This window comes from Acomys russatus, chromosome 28, assembly GCF_903995435.1.
Source record: "Acomys russatus chromosome 28, mAcoRus1.1, whole genome shotgun sequence".
NCBI lineage: Eukaryota > Metazoa > Chordata > Mammalia > Rodentia > Muridae > Acomys > Acomys russatus.
In genome coordinates, this window is record NC_067164.1 from 37155389 (window position 1) to 37172000 (window position 16612).

Here is a 16612-nt window from a genome sequence, read left to right on the forward strand (position 1 = left end):
GAAGGGCAGGTAGGCCCTGATGCAGGACAGGGCGTGTGTGGGGGGAAGGGCTCCTGAGCACCCTCTCTCACCCTCCCTGTAACACCTGTCTTCCCCAAAGTGCCTTAGACAGAGGGTCAGGGAGGACATCGTGTCACTGTCTCAGGGGCTTTTCCCTCTGGTCTTCCCTGTACTCTGACCTTAGTGTGTGGTACCAGTCTAGTGGCTTTGTCTATTTATTAAAAAGTATTTGGCAATAAGAACTCTGGATGCTTTATTGAGTGCTGTTCTCTCATCTCAAGGGTTTCTGCTGATCTCTGTTCCTCTGAAGCCAGGGACAGAGTGGGTAGCGGGGAGGCTGAGGTGACCTGGCCAGGAATACATGCATTGACTTGTGACTAGTTCCAAGGGGCACATGGGTGTCGAGGCAGAAGGAGAAGAGAGGCCCTAGACGGCAGGTGGGCAAAGTCTCTAAGGCTTTGCAGTGTAGTTTTCTGCCTCTGGAGAAAGCAGGAAGAAAGCCTCCCAGTAGAAAAGGGCTGAGGCAGAGCTGAGGAGGTTCTGGCATTCTTTACCTGACCCTTAGAAGGTACTGGGATGGCTTCTGGCTGCAGGCAGGGGGAGAGCAGACGGCGTCCTCCTCGGGCACAGTTATTTCACAGCTTTTCCCATTATGTGGGGCCCAACAGGTAGCCACTTGAAGGGAGGGGGCTGCCGTTCCATTTGGACTTCAGAGAACTGCGCCCTCTCGATGTCCTTCCAGGTCTCTCTGGTGAGGTGGCAGCCGTCCCCGATGTGTTTCCAGGTGGGCTCGAGAACCCGCTGCCACAGGAAGGCCCAGCTTTCCCGAGGCTCAGCCACGTGCTCCCAGAAGAATAGCAGTCCCCCCTGGGGAGGAGGGAGGAGGAAAGAAGGAGGTAGGTCAGTTGTCTGCTCTATCCTGCTCTTCTCGCCGCACCTCTCCCTTCCCTCTCAGACCCAGCTAGTCAGAGCTCTCTGAAGTAAGGGCTTCTGGCCTAGCTCCTGCCCTCCTCACAGTGCGCACAAGGAACGTCTAGTGGGTGAGTGGCCATGACAGACAACAGGTCTTACTGGAACGACTGTACTGTGGGGAACAGGAGCAACTAGAGGCTTTTCTAGACGCGTACCCATTGATGCCTGGTGTCTACCGTGCTCACGCTGCCTCGACTTTGCGATTAAGTTGCAAAAAGGTCATAAAACAAATCTTACTGTATTTTAAATAAATGAATGAGTCTGTGTTGGGCCACTGCCACAGCTAACCTGGGGCTGCGGTTTAGACACATTGGCTAGATAGGGATGTGATCCCAGCCTCTCCTGAGATTCTGGGGGTTCTGACTACAGCAAGGCTTCCTTAAGCACTTGCCCCCTCACCCCCAGTGCCCTCTTCCTAGGGGTTTATTCATTTACCATACCGAATTACCACTAAAAGGTCATATACTGTCCAGAGGCCATGCTCCAAACCACGTCTTGTCTTGACTTCCAGACCTGAACTCTAATGGCCTGTGTGGCTTCTCTGCGTGGATGTCTTAGCAGACCCTGAGACAAAACTTGTCCAGACAGTTTTTCCACTCCAGCAAACAGACTTTTTGTCCACTCTCCCTTCAGCTGTGCAAGCCAGAAGGTTTGGAAATTGTCCTAAATTCCTTCCTTCCCACACCCAGCTCAAACTCTCAGACTCTAAACCCCTAATAGTTCTACTTGAAGACTTTTTTTTTTACCCCACCCCCACCTCCTCCACACCATGATAACTTTTCAGATATCAATTTAAACTTTGCTGCCTTCAGCGTCTTCCCCAGATCTCCTCACCTCAGTTAAGCAATACACCCCGTGTCTCCATAGCATCCTAATTATGCCTCATCCCAGTACAGGCCTTTAATGGCGTATTCAGCTGTCAGATGGTGAGTTCTATCAGCTTCCTCACCCAGGGTCCTAAAACTCTGGAGTTGCCAATGCTCTGTTCCCCTCCCCAGCCTCATACCCTTCCCACTTTGCTCACCGGCCTCAGGACTCTATGGATTTCCTGCAGGACTTTTTTTGGGCTCTGTACGGAGCACAGCACCAGGGTGCAGACTACCACGTCCATGGAATGGTCAGCCAATTGTTTCATGTCCTCGCCATGAGCCACGACGAAGCGCTCATATTGGAGGTGTCTGTTCTCAGCCATGCTCTTGGTCAGGAACTTCTCAAAATTGGGGTTCGGATCCACACAGGTGACCTTGCAGCCGGGTGGGTAGAACTGGAAGTTGGGACCAGTGCCACAGCCAAGCTCCAGCAGGGCCACTTTCTTGGAGGTCCCCTTAAGATCTTTTATCTGGCTAAACAGTTCCCGTTTCTTCTTTTCCATCTTTTTGTTGGCCTTGGCTGTTAGCATAGCCATAAAGTAAGGGAAGTAGGTTTTGCACACGGGCTGCCAGAAGCCCAGCAGGGCCAGCAGGTGCAGGGGTAGGGTCAGGAGCAGCACCAGCAGCTGCAGAAATGGGACCAGGGCATCCATGAGGCCAGCTCCAGATGGTGTGTCTCCTGGAACACTGGCTTTCTGCCTCCCCGCAGTCTGGGAGATAGAACGCTCCCCTTGCTCTGCGACAGGACTTTGCTCCTTGCCCTCCTGCCTGGTAAATTCTCTTTACTGGGTGGAGCATGTGAATGGAGTTCCTCCAGAAGCACAGATCAGAGAGCCTCACAGGTTCTTCAACAAGCTTTTTTTTTTTTTTTTTTTTTAATCAGTGAGGGATCATGACTGTGCCTATGGTTCTGTGTTCTGGGAAGATGGGTATGCTGACTTGCCTCAGAGGGAGCTGGAAGGAGGCCAGAGGCAGGAGGCAGCCACATTAGGCTTGGAGCAGAGCTGACTCACTGTCCTCAGGTCTGCCCAGGTTGTGCAAGATAGAGATTCTGGTTGGATTTCCTACCACACCCGCTGATATTTTATAATCAGCAGGATGCCTTTGTCCTACATGGTAGTCAGACAGAATGTACAGGGTTAGGCGCTTGGTCATGAGAAGGAGGGGGCTTCCTGGTCGGAAGGAAGACTCCAGGACTAGAGACATGCTTCAGTGCTGGTCAGCTGTGCTCGGGGCCCTCACCGGAAAGAGGGCGCTTAAAATGGAAAAAAAAAAAAAGCTTTAAATATTATATTTAAAATTTTATGTATGTTATGCATGTATGCGAGCGCGCGTGTGTGTGTTTGTGTGTATGTGTGTGTGTGTGGTATATGTGTGTGTGTTTGTGTATGTGTGTGTGTGGTATATGTGTGTGTGTTTGTGTATCTGTGTGTGTGTATGTGTGTGTTTGTGTATCTGTGTGTGTGTATGTGTGTGTTTGTGTGTGTGTTTACCAAGGTAAACATGTGGAGGTCAGAGGACAGCTTTGTGGAGTTGGTTTTCTCTTTGCACCTTTGTGCAGGTTCTGGGGGTCAAACTCAGGTCGTGAGACATGCTCAGAAAGCACTTCTGCTTGTTGAGCCGTCTAACCGGCCCTAGAAGTCACTTGTTGGAGCTCACTCCTCCTATCAAGTTCAAGGCATCAGGGCCCCAGAAAATAGAAGGAAAAGAGGAGACGAGGAAGGAAAGAAGAAAGAAAGGCAGGCAGAGCTGGGTGTGGTGGCGCACGCCTTTAATCCCAGCACGCGGGAGGCAGAGGCAGGTGGATCACTGTGAGTTCGAGGCCAGCCTGGTGTACAAAGCAAGTCTAGGACAGCCAAGACTACACAGAGAAACCTTGTCTCGAAAAAAACAAACAAACAAACAAAAAAACAAAAACAAAAAACAAAAAACAAAAAAAAAAAAAAGAAAAGAAAAGTTAAAACCACATTTTGTGCTTGCATGTGTGTGATTGTGCACATGCCAAAGTGCACATATGGAAGTCAAAGGACAAGTTGTGGGGACCAGTTCTTTTCCTCGACCTGTGGCTCTTGGTGTCTAACAGTCTAACACCGGGTGCCAGCTTTGGTGGCAGGGACCTTTACTGTCTGAGTCCTCCCACCGGCCCTCTTTCTCTTTTTGAAGGATGTGTAATTAAAACTCAGATACAGTATTGGTCTGAGGACGTGGCTCAGTTGTAGGGTGCTTGCTTAGTCAGAATGTGTTTTAATCCCAGTCCTGCACAAAGTGCATACAGTACAGCACATGGTTTAGAGGCCAGGACTCAGGAAGTGGAGGCAGAACTCCTTTTCAAATGTTCTTTTCCCGTCAGTTCCACATATGTGAGCTATCCCTAAGCCCCGACAGCTCTGTTTCTTGATTTGGTATTGTCACACACTTCTTTCATCACCACTCACAGTATCCTACCAGACCACGACCCTTCCCCAGCTGGCCTGCTGTAATTGCCTGGTGACAGACTTGGTCACTTCCACCCTCTCTTCTATTCACTTTCCAGTGGCTTCCCACTGTCCTGAACACACAACCTGCGCTTCTTGCTGGGTGCTCATAAAGCCATGCACAAGATGGCGTCCACCCACATCTGCTGCTGCTTCCCCTCACCGGAGCAAACATCCATCCCTCAGTTCCTCATACCCTCACTCCCTTCAACTGTGGAGTTCAAGTAAAGTCTAGCCAAGGTTAGGCAGGCTGGGGTGGGCAGAGGGTGGACCTCCTTGGTGGAACGGTGGGAGAGGCAGGTCAGGCCAGGAATCTCATAAGGTGTGGGCCTGAGGCAGGGACTGGGACTGGGTCCTCAATTTGGAGGGTCAGGGGTCAGTGAGCACCAGGAATGGGGCAAGGCTTAGGATCGGGATAAAGGTCAGGGTCTATAAACAGCTAGAGCAAATGTCAGTCTTGTAATCCAAGGCAATACTTGCGCATTTCAAATGGGTGGATGTTAAAATGCTTGCATTAGACTTCTAGGCTTCTGCTGGTCATGAGGACACCCACAAGGAGCCATGGGTAAGAGTGACCGAAGAGCTTTTGGCTAACAGCTTCCTGTGTGTTTCTCATGTTAAATATACTTGTGTGTAGCGTGTGTGACTCCTGCCTGCTGCTCTTTTGAGTTCTAAGGTGTTTTATTATTCCCATAAAAAATAAATGAAGTCACCAGATACGAGTCACAACAGGATGTGCTGCATGTGTTAGAACATGCTACAACCCCACTTTCCCTCTTTGCAGAGGGAAACACTGTGGATCAGAGTCTGGAGTTTGCACCTACGCCTGGAAGCAGTCCCTGGGAAACTTACAATACCTAACCAAGCAGCTCAGCCTTAATTCAGTGACATTATGGTGGGAATCCTGATAGGAATAGGGTATAGATATTTTTTTAAAAAATTATTTATTTATCACATATACACAGTGTTCTGCCTGTATGTACACCAGAAGAGGGCACCAGATCTCATTACAGATGGTTGTGAGCCACCATGTGGTTGCTGGGAGTTGAACTCAGGACCTTTGGAAGAGCAGGCAGCACTATTAACCTCTGAGCCATCTCTCTAGCCCTTGGGTATAGATTTTAACCCTAGGAATGATACAGGATGCCTAGAGCTGGGTGCATACCTTTAACCCCAGCTCTCAGGAGGCAGAGGCAGGTGGATCTCTGAGTTTGAGGCTAGCCTGGTCTATAAATCGAGATCAAGGATAGCCAGGGCTACCCTGAGAAACCCTGTATCAAGAAACAGAAACACAAAAAAGTAAATGATGCATGATTTCTTAATATAAAACTAAGCTTTATTGACTTGGGTTAAAAATTAAGCCATGCTATGACGAAGTGTTTGCTTCTTAGGTGGGGTGACTGCAACACACAGCACCTGTCCACGTCAAATGCGGGACTGGAGAAAGCTCCTCCCCACTTAGGGTCTGATGAAATCTAGACAGAAAAAGTTCTGGATCTTGAAAATGGACTGAGAGAAAGAACAGGTCTGTATGAAGTCCTCTTCTTGAAAAAGCCCAGATGTGCGAGGGCTCCTTTGCTTGTGTGATGCAGTGAGTTCCGTAGGGAAGGCCGCAGCCTCTAGTCTCATTTTGGAGTGCTCCGTAATGGGTCATAGGAGCACTGTATGGCATAACTTGCTTCTGGCCTGGAACACGAAATGGGGTACCAACAGGGCTGCAATGCAGCCTGGCTTGGGAGGACACACTTCCCCACGCCCTATGAGTTTGCCAGGAGGGCCCAACACTGAGTCCCTGAGCTCAAACTGTGAGGATAATTATTTCTAGATTCTCACCATTTTCCTCCCAGTGAGGCAGAAAAGAGAGGTCATCTTACATGGGAAGGATGGCCTGGGCCCATGTCCACGAGGGGCCTCAAGTAACTCCGCTAATCTTGGTAAAGGCGTGTCACCGCTGAGTCTTGTGTTAGTGTTTTTTTTCTCATTGTGACAAAAAGCCCCTCAAAGCAGAGTAAGGAGGGAGGAGCTGCTGCGAGCTCACACTTTAAGAAAGACGGGATTCAGTGTGTCATGAGGGAAGGCGTGGGGCCAGAACACAGAACAGGAGGTGGCTAGTCACACTGTGGCCCGCAGTCAGAGGTGAAAGCTACTGTTCAACACCCTCCTCCTCCCTATTCACTCAGGGACCCCAACCCATGGGATGGTGACACCCACACTCAGGGTGAGTCTTCCTTCTTTAGTTAACCCTCTTTGGAAATTCTCCCATAGACGCGTTACAGATGTGTTCCTCAGATCCTAAGTCCGATAAAGTTGATAATGAAGATCAATCATGCCCTTCTCAGTTGTACTAAACATTTTGGCCACGTGTGTTAGCTCACACTCTCTGTCTCAGTACTCTCACCCCAGGCCACAGAAGCCAGTCCTCATAGAGAGTTCCAGGCCAGCCAGGGCTGATGAGTGAGGCCTCGGTGGGGAGCTGGGCTGGCGAGCTGGCTTGGTGGAAGATCTCAGTGTGGTTCTCAGCATCTACACAAGGCAGTTCACAGCCATCTATAACCCCATGAGATCTAACCCTCTTCTGGCCTTTGTGGGCACCTGCACACATGTGGCGCGCGTGTGCGCGCGCACACACACACACACACACACACACACACACACACACGTACATAAACATAAAAATAAGAAACTTTAAGAGGCAGGCAGAGCTCTGTGAGTTTGAAGCCAGCCTGGTTTGCGTTGCTAATTCCAGACTAGCCTGGTCTACATAGCTAATACCAGGCCAGTCAGGGCTACCTAGTGAGACCTTGACTAAGTAAATATTTTTAAACAACAACAAAAAATGACTTTGGTCAATTGGAAATAAATATCTAAAGTACAGCGCTATCGGGTGACCCTTGCTGACACTGCTTCATTTTAAATCTGTGTTTAGCATGAAAAAAGGAGCCACACCCAGTTCGTAATGGAATATGAAATTAACTGTGACAGTCGTAAATGTTGCCCGTGAGTCTGTGTGCTCTGAAATGGAAAGCCGTGCTCCCCCTTTCAAGACAAGCATGAACCTCCTTGAAAGCAGCGAGTGACAAACTTAGGGACCAATTTACTATCAGGGCAAGAATTTTTCACCCTGTCCTGTACACAGGCACCTCCATTCCAGCCTGGCTGTGGCTCCGAGGGACTTCTCAGAGCTCACTCTGCTCTTATGATGAAGCTGCTGTTGGGGCATCCTGGCTCTGGGGAGACAGGAGCATCCTAAGCCTTCTTAGCTCTGTGGTCTGACCGAACCCTTGATGAGAGCTTTTCTTTTAGGGTTGTTTCTCTGTCTCTCTAATTCATATGTAGATTTTATTGTGTGTATCAGGATATACGACGTGTGGTGTGTGACATATCCAGATAGCAAAATAGCAAGTTGACATGTCCGTCATGTCATTTCACAGGGTTTCCTTTTGTGTGACAAGAGCGGCTAAAATCTACTCAGTCTGGCAAAGTCCACGAATACAGTGTGACATTAACTGTAGACTTCTTGTGTGTGTTGCATCCCTGGTCTAGTAGGACGAGTCTGTTACTCTGTAGCCTTTGACCTACACATCCTCCTTTCCCCGCCTCACCCCACTGGGGTGACCCCTGCTTCAAAAAGTTTTGGGGGGCTGGGTGTGTTGGGGCACACCTTTGATCTCAGCACTCTGGAGGCAGAGGCAGGAGACTATCTTTGAGCTTAAGGCCGGTCTGGTTTACATAGTGAACTCTAGGGCAGCCAGGATTACAAATAGAGACCCTGTTTAAAAAAAAAAAAACCGAGGGCCCCGTGTTGGGAGTGAGTGTGCACTTGGGTGGCAGAGGCAGGTGGATGTATGTGACTTTAAGGTTAGCCTGCTTATATAGCAAGTTCTAGGCCAGCAAGTGCTATGTAATAAGACCCTGTTAAACACACGGGCAGACCCCACGTTGTGTGTGTGTGTGTGTGCGCGTGTGTGCGTGCGTGCGCGCGGTACATGCTTGTTTGTGCAGATAGGTGTGCTGAGGCCAGGGGTTGGTGTTGGGCGCTGTCCTCTATCTTTAGATTGCTGTCTTATTCTTTTAGTCGGTGTCTCTCACTATTAAGATGGTGTGTCTGGTTTCCCTCTCAATTATCCTGAGTTACAGGTGCACATACCAGCTTTAACATGGGCGCTGGAGACCCAGGTTTAAGCTTTGATGTTTATGTGGCAAGCATCTTACTGATTGACTGATAGAGTCATTTCCCCGGTCCCTGTAGCCACTACTTTATCCCCCATCTCTGTGGAAAAAAAAAATTGATTCCACACAGAAGTGTGGTCATGCAGTATTTTTAACCTTTGGTTTTTTGAGACAGGGTTTCTCTGTGTAGCCCTGGCTGCCCTGGTTGTCTCTGCGTAGACCAGGCTGGCTTCGAACTCACAGAGGTCCACTGACCTGCCTTTGCCTCCTGAGTGCTGAGTTTAAAGGTGTGCACCGTCTCCACCAGGCTGCTTCTTGTTTTTGTTTTTGTTTTTGTTTTTGTTTTTTTTGAGACAGGGTCTTCCTACATAGCTCTGGGTGTCCTGGAACTCACCATGTAGACCAGGCTGGTTTCAAGCTCACAGAGAGCCACCTGCCTCTGCCTCCCAAGTGCTGGGACTAAGGGCATGCACCACCACGCCCAGCATGACATCACTCAGCATGCCACCTTCTGATCTTATGCATGCTGTGTCAAATGGGAGTGGACATTGTGTAACTGTATGTGCATACTGCAGCTGAGTTTCCCGCGTGTCGGCTGTTGGACACTTGCCTTCAGGCTACCACGAAGGTGGGAGAGCGGCACTCATCGCGCGGAGCCGTCTCCCCCTCCCTGAGGGGTTTCCTGGAGGTCGGGTTGCTGGGTCTTGTAGTTCAGTTTTTAATTTCTTTAGGCAACGCCACTCCAGTTCTGAAGTGGCTGCTCCAGTGTATGTTCCCACGTTGGCTTCTTTCTTTCCCAGAGCCCCAGGGGACTAGTAAAGAAATGTGATTAAAACATCACAGCGGGAGGAAGTGATTCCTGGATGGAGAAGCAAGCAAGATGTTAGTAGCAAAAATGTTCAAAATCAAAGTTTTCCAGAACTCTAGAAACGAGCCAAAGATACAGTGGTCCACAACGTGACCCCCTGCCTGTTTCCTAGAGAAATGGCTGGCGGTCATAAAAGCAGTGAGCGTCCACTTCCATCCCTGAAACCTCTGACTCTGCAGCAAGCAGGGCTCCCTGCTTCTTAAAGAGCCCATCTTTATAGAAGGGTCACTATTGATGGCCTCATTCAAAGGCTGGTCACCTCAGACAAGCGGCAATTTCGGAGTTGCCGTTGCCTGGTGTGCTATTCACTGAAGGAAAAGACAGACTGGCCAAAATTTGTGATGGAAAATCTAGGGATGTCCCGAGGGGTCTTTAGGCAGCTCGTACTCAGAGGATTTCACGGTAGCGCAGGCAGTTGGCATCTCTCACCTCTTGGATTGTCTTGAGACGCTGCTCAAGCAGGAAGTGAATTCCAGGTTAGAGGTCTAGCCAGCTAGTGTCCTGAAGGCAACAGATACAGTACCCTCGGCAAAGGGTGGGGCACCTACCGGGCAGGTAGAGAGGCCTAAGAAAAATCTGTGTTTTGTGATTTGACTGTGAAGCTAGCTAGAGACCTCAGTGGTCATACATGGCAAAAGGTAGAGACTTCAAAATGTTTAGGAAAGACACAGATACAGCCAGCTGCAGCCACAAAAACACACAGCAGAAACAAACCTTGGTCTCTAGAACTGTCAGTTACACTATTTAACTCACCCAGTTTCCAGTGAGAAATTGAAAGAGGTAACAAAGAAACAGAACAGCGCAGATTACTCTGGAGCTTGGCAGAGACCTGCTTCCTCACAGAGCCCAGAGCTGGGAAGATACCATTACTTCAGAATTCTTATTTCTGTAAGGTAAAGTAAGTACTGACGTCTCCTCCTTCCTTCCTGATTTTAGTAACCTGACCTTTTTTTTTTGCTCTTATATAATTCTTTGGTTTTGGTCAGTTTGGCTATAGCTTAGTTAATTTTATTGATCTTTTGAAAGAAGCACTTTTTGTTTTGTTGATTTTTTCGTTTCTATTGTTTCACTTATTTAATCTTTTTCTTTCTTTCAGAATAGACCAAACCTCTACCTCTTATAATTTTAAAGTGTTCTTCTTAAATTAGGTGTGGTGGTGGTGCATGTCCATCATCTCAACATGCAGGAGGCAGAGGCAGGAGGATGGCTACAAGTTCAAGGCCAGCCTGGGCACATAGTGAGTTTCTGGCCAGCCAGAGCTATATAGCGAGATTTTGTCACAAAACACTAAAAAAGGAAGGGGAAAAAAAGTTATTTTCTTTCTTTTTTCTTCAGTTTTTAAAGACAAAGTTTCTCTGTTCAATTGCCCTGGCTGCCCTGGACTCCCTTTGTAGACCAGGCTGTCCTCAAACGCCTCCCAAGTGCTGGGATTAAAGGTGTGCGACACTACTCCTGGAAACAGTAAAGTTTTTTTATCTGTAGAATAACTTCTTTCTTTTTTTCAATAAAATATTTATTTATGTATATGTGTTTTCTGTCTGCATATATTCCCACATGTAGAAGAGAACATCAGATCCCATTATAGATGGGTGCGAGATGTCATTTGATTGCTGGGACTTGAACTCAGGGCCTCTGGAGAAGCAGCAGCCCACGGCTGAGCCATCTCTCCAGTCACATGGTAATAATTTCATTTTACTGTTTTTGCTTACTAGTAAAGCCACTTAATAATAGGCCCCTAAATATATTAAGAGAAACCGAACAGGGTTGAAGAAACAAGTAGGCAATCCAATAAAATTAGTTGGGAATTTCTAAATAATCCCACTTTTTTTTTTTTTTTTTTGAGACAGTGTCTTCTGTATCATCGACTGACTTTAAACTTGCTGTGTAGCCTTCAAGGATAACCTTGAACTTCTGATTCTTCTGCTTTTATGTTCCTGGTACTGGGAATACTGGCATGTGCCATAGGCTTGGCTTTATGCGGTGATGAGGGAATCTAAGCCAGGGCTTTGCCTGCATTGGAGAAGTGCTCTGCTAACCATGCCACATCCTAGCCCTACATTCCACTTTTATTTTTATTTATTTATTTATTATTTATTTAATTTTGGTTTTTCGAGACAAGGTTTCTCTGTGTAGCACTGGCTGTCCTGGATTCGCTTTTGTAGACCAGGCTGGCCTCGAACTCACAGCGCTATACCTGCCTCTGCCTCCCAAGTGCTGGGATTAAAGGCGTGCGCCACCACGGCCCGGCCTCCATTCCACTTTTAATAATGGGTAGAATAAGTAGGCAGAAGATAAACTGTGACGCAGAGGACTTGACTAGAACTGTAGATGCAATTGCAGAATGTACCTGTTCCTTTTCACACTGGGAACAAGCCTGGACCTTGGAAACACTGGGCAACAGCTGAGCCCACATCCCTGGTCCCACACAGACCGTTTTCAAATATGAACATCCTTTATGATGGACCACATGCTATGCCATAAAATGAGGACCAAAAGATTAAAAAAATATTTTATTAACTTATTCATGTCACATCTCAATTCTTTTTTTTTTTAAAGATTTATTTATTACATATACAGTGTTCTGCCTGCATGTACACTTGCACACCAGAAGAGGGCACCAGATCTCACAATAGATGGTTATGAGCCACCATGTGGTTGCTGGGAATTGAACTCAGGACCTTTGGAAGAGCAGACAGTGCTCTTAACCGCTGAGCCATCTCTCCAGCCTCCACATCTCAATTCTTAACCCATCCCTTGCATCCTCCCATTCCTCCCTCCCTCCCATTTTCCCCTGACTCCTTTCCCCTATGACTGTGACTGAGGGGGACTTCCTCCCCCTGTATATGATCATAGGGTATCAAATCTCTTCTTGGTAGCCTGCTATCCTTCCTCTGAGTGCCACCAGGCCTCCCCATCCAAGGAGCGTGGTAAAATATGGGGTACCAGAGTTCGTGTGAAAGTCAGACCCCAAAACGACTGAAATGATACAAAATAGGTTCTCTTATCACACAAAATAAATAATACAAGCAACCAAGGACAGAAGGAGATTTGGGATGTTCTCTCTGGTGGTTTGGATGAGCCCATAGGCTCATAGGTCTGACTGCTTGGTCACCAGGAAGTGGTGCTGTTTAAAAGGTTGAGAGGTGTGACCTTGTTGGAGGAAGTGAGTCACTGAAGGTGAGTTCTGAAGTTTCAGAAGCCCAAGACAGGCCCAGAGGCTCTGGAGCTTCCTGCTGCCTGTGGACCTGGCTGTAGAACTCTCATCTCCTTCCCCGGCACCATGTCTGCCCACACGTGGCCACGATCCTCACCATGATGACCATGGACTGAACCCTTGACCTGTAAACCAGCCTCATTGGAATGTTTTCCTTTGTAAGAGTTGCCATGGTCACGGTGTCTCTTCACAGCGACGGAACACTGAATAAGACAGAAGTATTGTTCTAGGTTAACTTGCCATAAGCTAAAGTCATCTGAGAGGAAGGATTGTCAATTAGAAAATGCGTCCATAAAATTGAGCTGTAGGAAAGCACATAGGACATCTTCTCATTTAGTGACTGATGGGGGCAGGGCCCAGCCTATTGAGGGTGGTGCCATCCCATGGCTGGTGGACCTGGGTTCTATTAGAAAGCAGGCTGAGCAAGCTATGGGGAGCAAGCCAGTAAGCAGCACTCCTCTGTGGCCTCTGCACCAGCTCCTGCCTCCAGGTTCTGCCCTGTGTGAGCTCCCGTCGTGACTTCCTTAGATGATGAACAGTGAAATGGAAGTGTAAGTCAGATAAACCCTTTCTTACCCAAGTTGATTTTTTTCCCCCAAGTTGATTTTTGGTCATGGTTTCTCGCTACAGCATTAGAATCCCTAGCTAAAACATTCACAGTATGTAGACATTAAGCAATGTAGCCCTAAATAACTAATGGGCCAGGAGGAAAAGTTTCTATAACATCTCTATAGTAAACTTTACAGGAGTAAAAAATTTCCATGTTTCTAATGACTTAGCCATAAAGTGAAAAGACAATCCTCAGAGCAGACTATATGTGAAAAGAGATTTGTGTCCAGAATACACAATGCTGTCTTACAAGTCAGTGATAAAATGAGAAATAACTAAGAAAAGGAAGGGGGAAGGAGACTGGAAAGACTGGACAATCCAGTGGCTCACACCACCTGCGATGTCTGCTCCAGGGTTTCTGTTACTCTGGCCTCCTAGTGCACTTGCACTCATGTATACATACCCCCATCCCACGTATACGTGTAAACTAAACATATTAAAAAATAAGTGAAAAAACAACAACGGAGGAGTGGATTTGTGCAGATGTTTCCCCAGGGGAGACACGTAAATAGCCACCAGCACACAAAAGACGATCAACACCAACCACCACAAAGGAGTGACGGGACAGACTGTGGTGACACATTCACTAAGGGCACTGAGTAAAGACAATGACAAACACGATGAGGACACGGGACGATCAGAAGCTTAGTTCACTCAGCGGGACTATAAAAAGGCGCAGCCTTCCTGGAAAACTGTTTGACGGTTCCTTGAGACACGGAGCCTAGAGCTATTACAAGACACAGTAATTTTATTCTGAGGCATGTATCCAAGAAATCTGAAAACACTGGTTCACGCGGGAACGCGTACATGGATGTTCACAGTAATTGCTCATAACAGCCCCGGATGTAAGCAGTCCAAATGCCCACGGACTGCTGAATGGATAAATAGAGCATAATGCACCATACAGTGGAATATTACTTAGCAACAAGAAGATTGAAGTACTCACACACGCTACATCGAGGGGCCTTGGAAATAAGTGTGGAGAATCCACAAAAAAACTGCCATAAGTCCACCACGTGGCCCAAAGGATCTGACACCTCACTCTACAGATACTTGTTCAGCCATGTTCATGACTGTCCTTGTCACAGTAGCTGGGAAAGTGCAGCAACCTAAATGTCCTTCAAAGTATCAACAGCTAATGAAGGCGTGACACACACACACACACACACACACACACACACACACACACACGAGTGCAATCTATCCACCTGCAAAGAATAAAGTTAAGAAAGTTGCCGGTGAATGGATGATATTGAGTGAAGCAGCCCAGACCTGCGGCTCACATTTTTTTCTCTTTTGTGGTTCCTAGAGCCAAATCTTCAGGGTGAGTTTACAATGTAGAGTAACTGTAGAAACCAAGAAAATAGGATGGTATCATGGTGGGGTACTTGAAGGATACAGGAGATACTTAGTAGGAAGCTAAAAAATGGGGAGGGGCTCCAGCTGGGGGGAGGGGGAGGACGATACAGGAAGAGGAATGTTGAAGAACAAATCATACCAAGGTTGTCTGAAATAATAGTATTTTATAATTACCCAAAATTATACACAATATGTACAATTGTACGTGTATACACATATTCACACACATGATATATTTAGCATAAACAAACATTATATATTATATAATATAAATATATAAAATAAACGTACTAATATATTTAATATATATTATATATATGAAAGGAAGTTAATGAGCTTAGGCTGGCATTGCCCCCAATAAGGGCCATAGATGAACAAAGGCCTCAGTATTAGGCATAAAAAAATCTTTCAAATCATCGGCCAGGTAGTCCGGATGACTCCCAAGGCAATACAGACTAATGGTGTGGCCCTTTGTTGCCTCTTAGAGGTTGAATGTGATTGCTGAAGAAGACAAGACATACTTAGGACCAGGGCTTGGATCACTGGAGCTGGATCTAACCTGGAAGTCCCCTTCCTGTGGTCTCACCTGCATGGCGCCAGAGAGCACTATGCAAGCTGCCACCTACCCAGCTGCAACACGTATGGCCAGTGACCAGCATAGCACGTGCATAGCGCGATAAACCTGAAGATGCAGCAAGTGGCGCTCATATGTTGTTGGTGTGGGATAGGGCTTAAGGCATTCTCAGTAGGAGGGAAATCATGCTTCGTACCAGAAACCTAGCCAGCCTTCCCAGTGAGCGACACCAGGGTCCTCAGAACGGGGTTTGTCTCTGCCACTTCCCTAGACCAGGACCTAACCTCTCCCCACATTCTTAAGTCTTATCCTGATACCCACAGTGTGAGAAGATTTACTTTTGATGAGCTGCCATCACTCATCTTGTGGGGGAGCCCAGAAGATACTGTCTACATCACAGCTCCTGCGTCTGTGGCACAGTAAGCGTGGTGGAAGAGAGGGCAGAAAGATGGTGAGAGCAAGAATACCAGGAAGTCTGCTATGAAAAGTCTATCCTGGACACAAGCAATCATGGTAATAACCATGGGCACGTGGACGTGGTAAGGGGAGGATTTTACAGGGTCTCACCCCTCCACAGTGAACTGAAGGCAGCTAATGACTCCCCAAGAGCAAGCGAGAATTATCTTCTAGGGATGACCCCCTAACAGGGAAAGTGGTCATCCCTGGGGACACACACACACACACACACACACACACACACACACACACAGACCAAAAATGGACATAGCAGGTTATAGTTACATATTTGTGCATGCACACATGCATATATGTACACACACACACACACATGTATGTAACACTAATAAAGAGACTTTCAATTTGAGGAAAGTATGGGAAAGATTGGTAAGAGCTGGAGGAAGAAAAGAGAAGGGGAAAAGTGATGTATTTGTATTTTAATTAAGATGGAATAAAATGTAAAGATATTACAGTTTAAGAAAAATGTTCTGTGTGCATGAATGTTCTTCCTGCGTGGATGTCTGTGCCACTTGCATGGCTACTACTTGTGGAGACCAGAAGAGGCCATTAGATCTTCTGGAACTGGAGTTGTAGATGGTTGTAAGCAACTATGTGGGTGCCGGGAATCGAACCCAGGTCCCCTGGAAGATCATCAGCCAGTGCTCTTACCTGTGGAATCATCTCTCCAACCTTAATCAGAACGATCCTTTTGTGTAAAATTTCAGAATATATAAATCTGTAGCGAGACACCAGGTCAGTGGCTGCCAGACGAGGCAGGGAGGGAGGGGAAAGCGGAGTGAGTGGTTGCTACGTGCACAGAGTTTCAATTTGGCATCATGAAAAAATTTCCAACAGTGATTAGTGGTTGTGTAACCCTGTGAATCACTGAATTGAATATGTTAATGGAGTGGATTTTATGGCCCTAATATTATGCCCCAATAAAATAATAGTAAAAATAATAAAAATAAAAGAAAGAGTCCTTCTATTGCCTCTCTCCATCAAAAGAGAAATAGTTTTTATTCTGGTTTTCAACTAGTGCCGGTGGTG

At 47.0% G+C, this 16612-nt stretch overlaps 1 protein-coding gene across 1 annotated transcript; it reads right to left on the reverse strand.

The window, feature by feature from the left end:
• Window positions 1-516: 516 nt before the first annotated feature.
• On the reverse strand, window positions 517-2587 carry Tmt1b (thiol methyltransferase 1B). Its single transcript, XM_051170710.1, has 2 exons — window positions 1997-2587; window positions 517-867 (listed from the first exon to the last, which is right to left on the reverse strand). Exons 1-2 carry the CDS (start codon window positions 2492-2494, stop codon window positions 631-633), a joined length of 735 nt encoding a protein of 244 aa, XP_051026667.1. The 5' UTR covers window positions 2495-2587; the 3' UTR covers window positions 517-630.
• Between the last annotated feature and the right edge of the window lie 14025 nt (window positions 2588-16612).

What these genes read in the sequence shown, in the direction of transcription:
- Tmt1b (XM_051170710.1), bottom strand. Translation starts at nt 2,494, where the DNA reads ATGGATGCCCTGGTCCCATTTCTGCAGCTGCTGGTGCTGCTCCTGACC. An exon ending in TCCATAGAGTCCTGAGGCCG is followed by an intron (nt 868 to 1,996) that starts GTGAGCAAAGTG and finishes CCTCCTCCCCAG; the next exon opens with GGGGGACTGCTATTCTTCTG.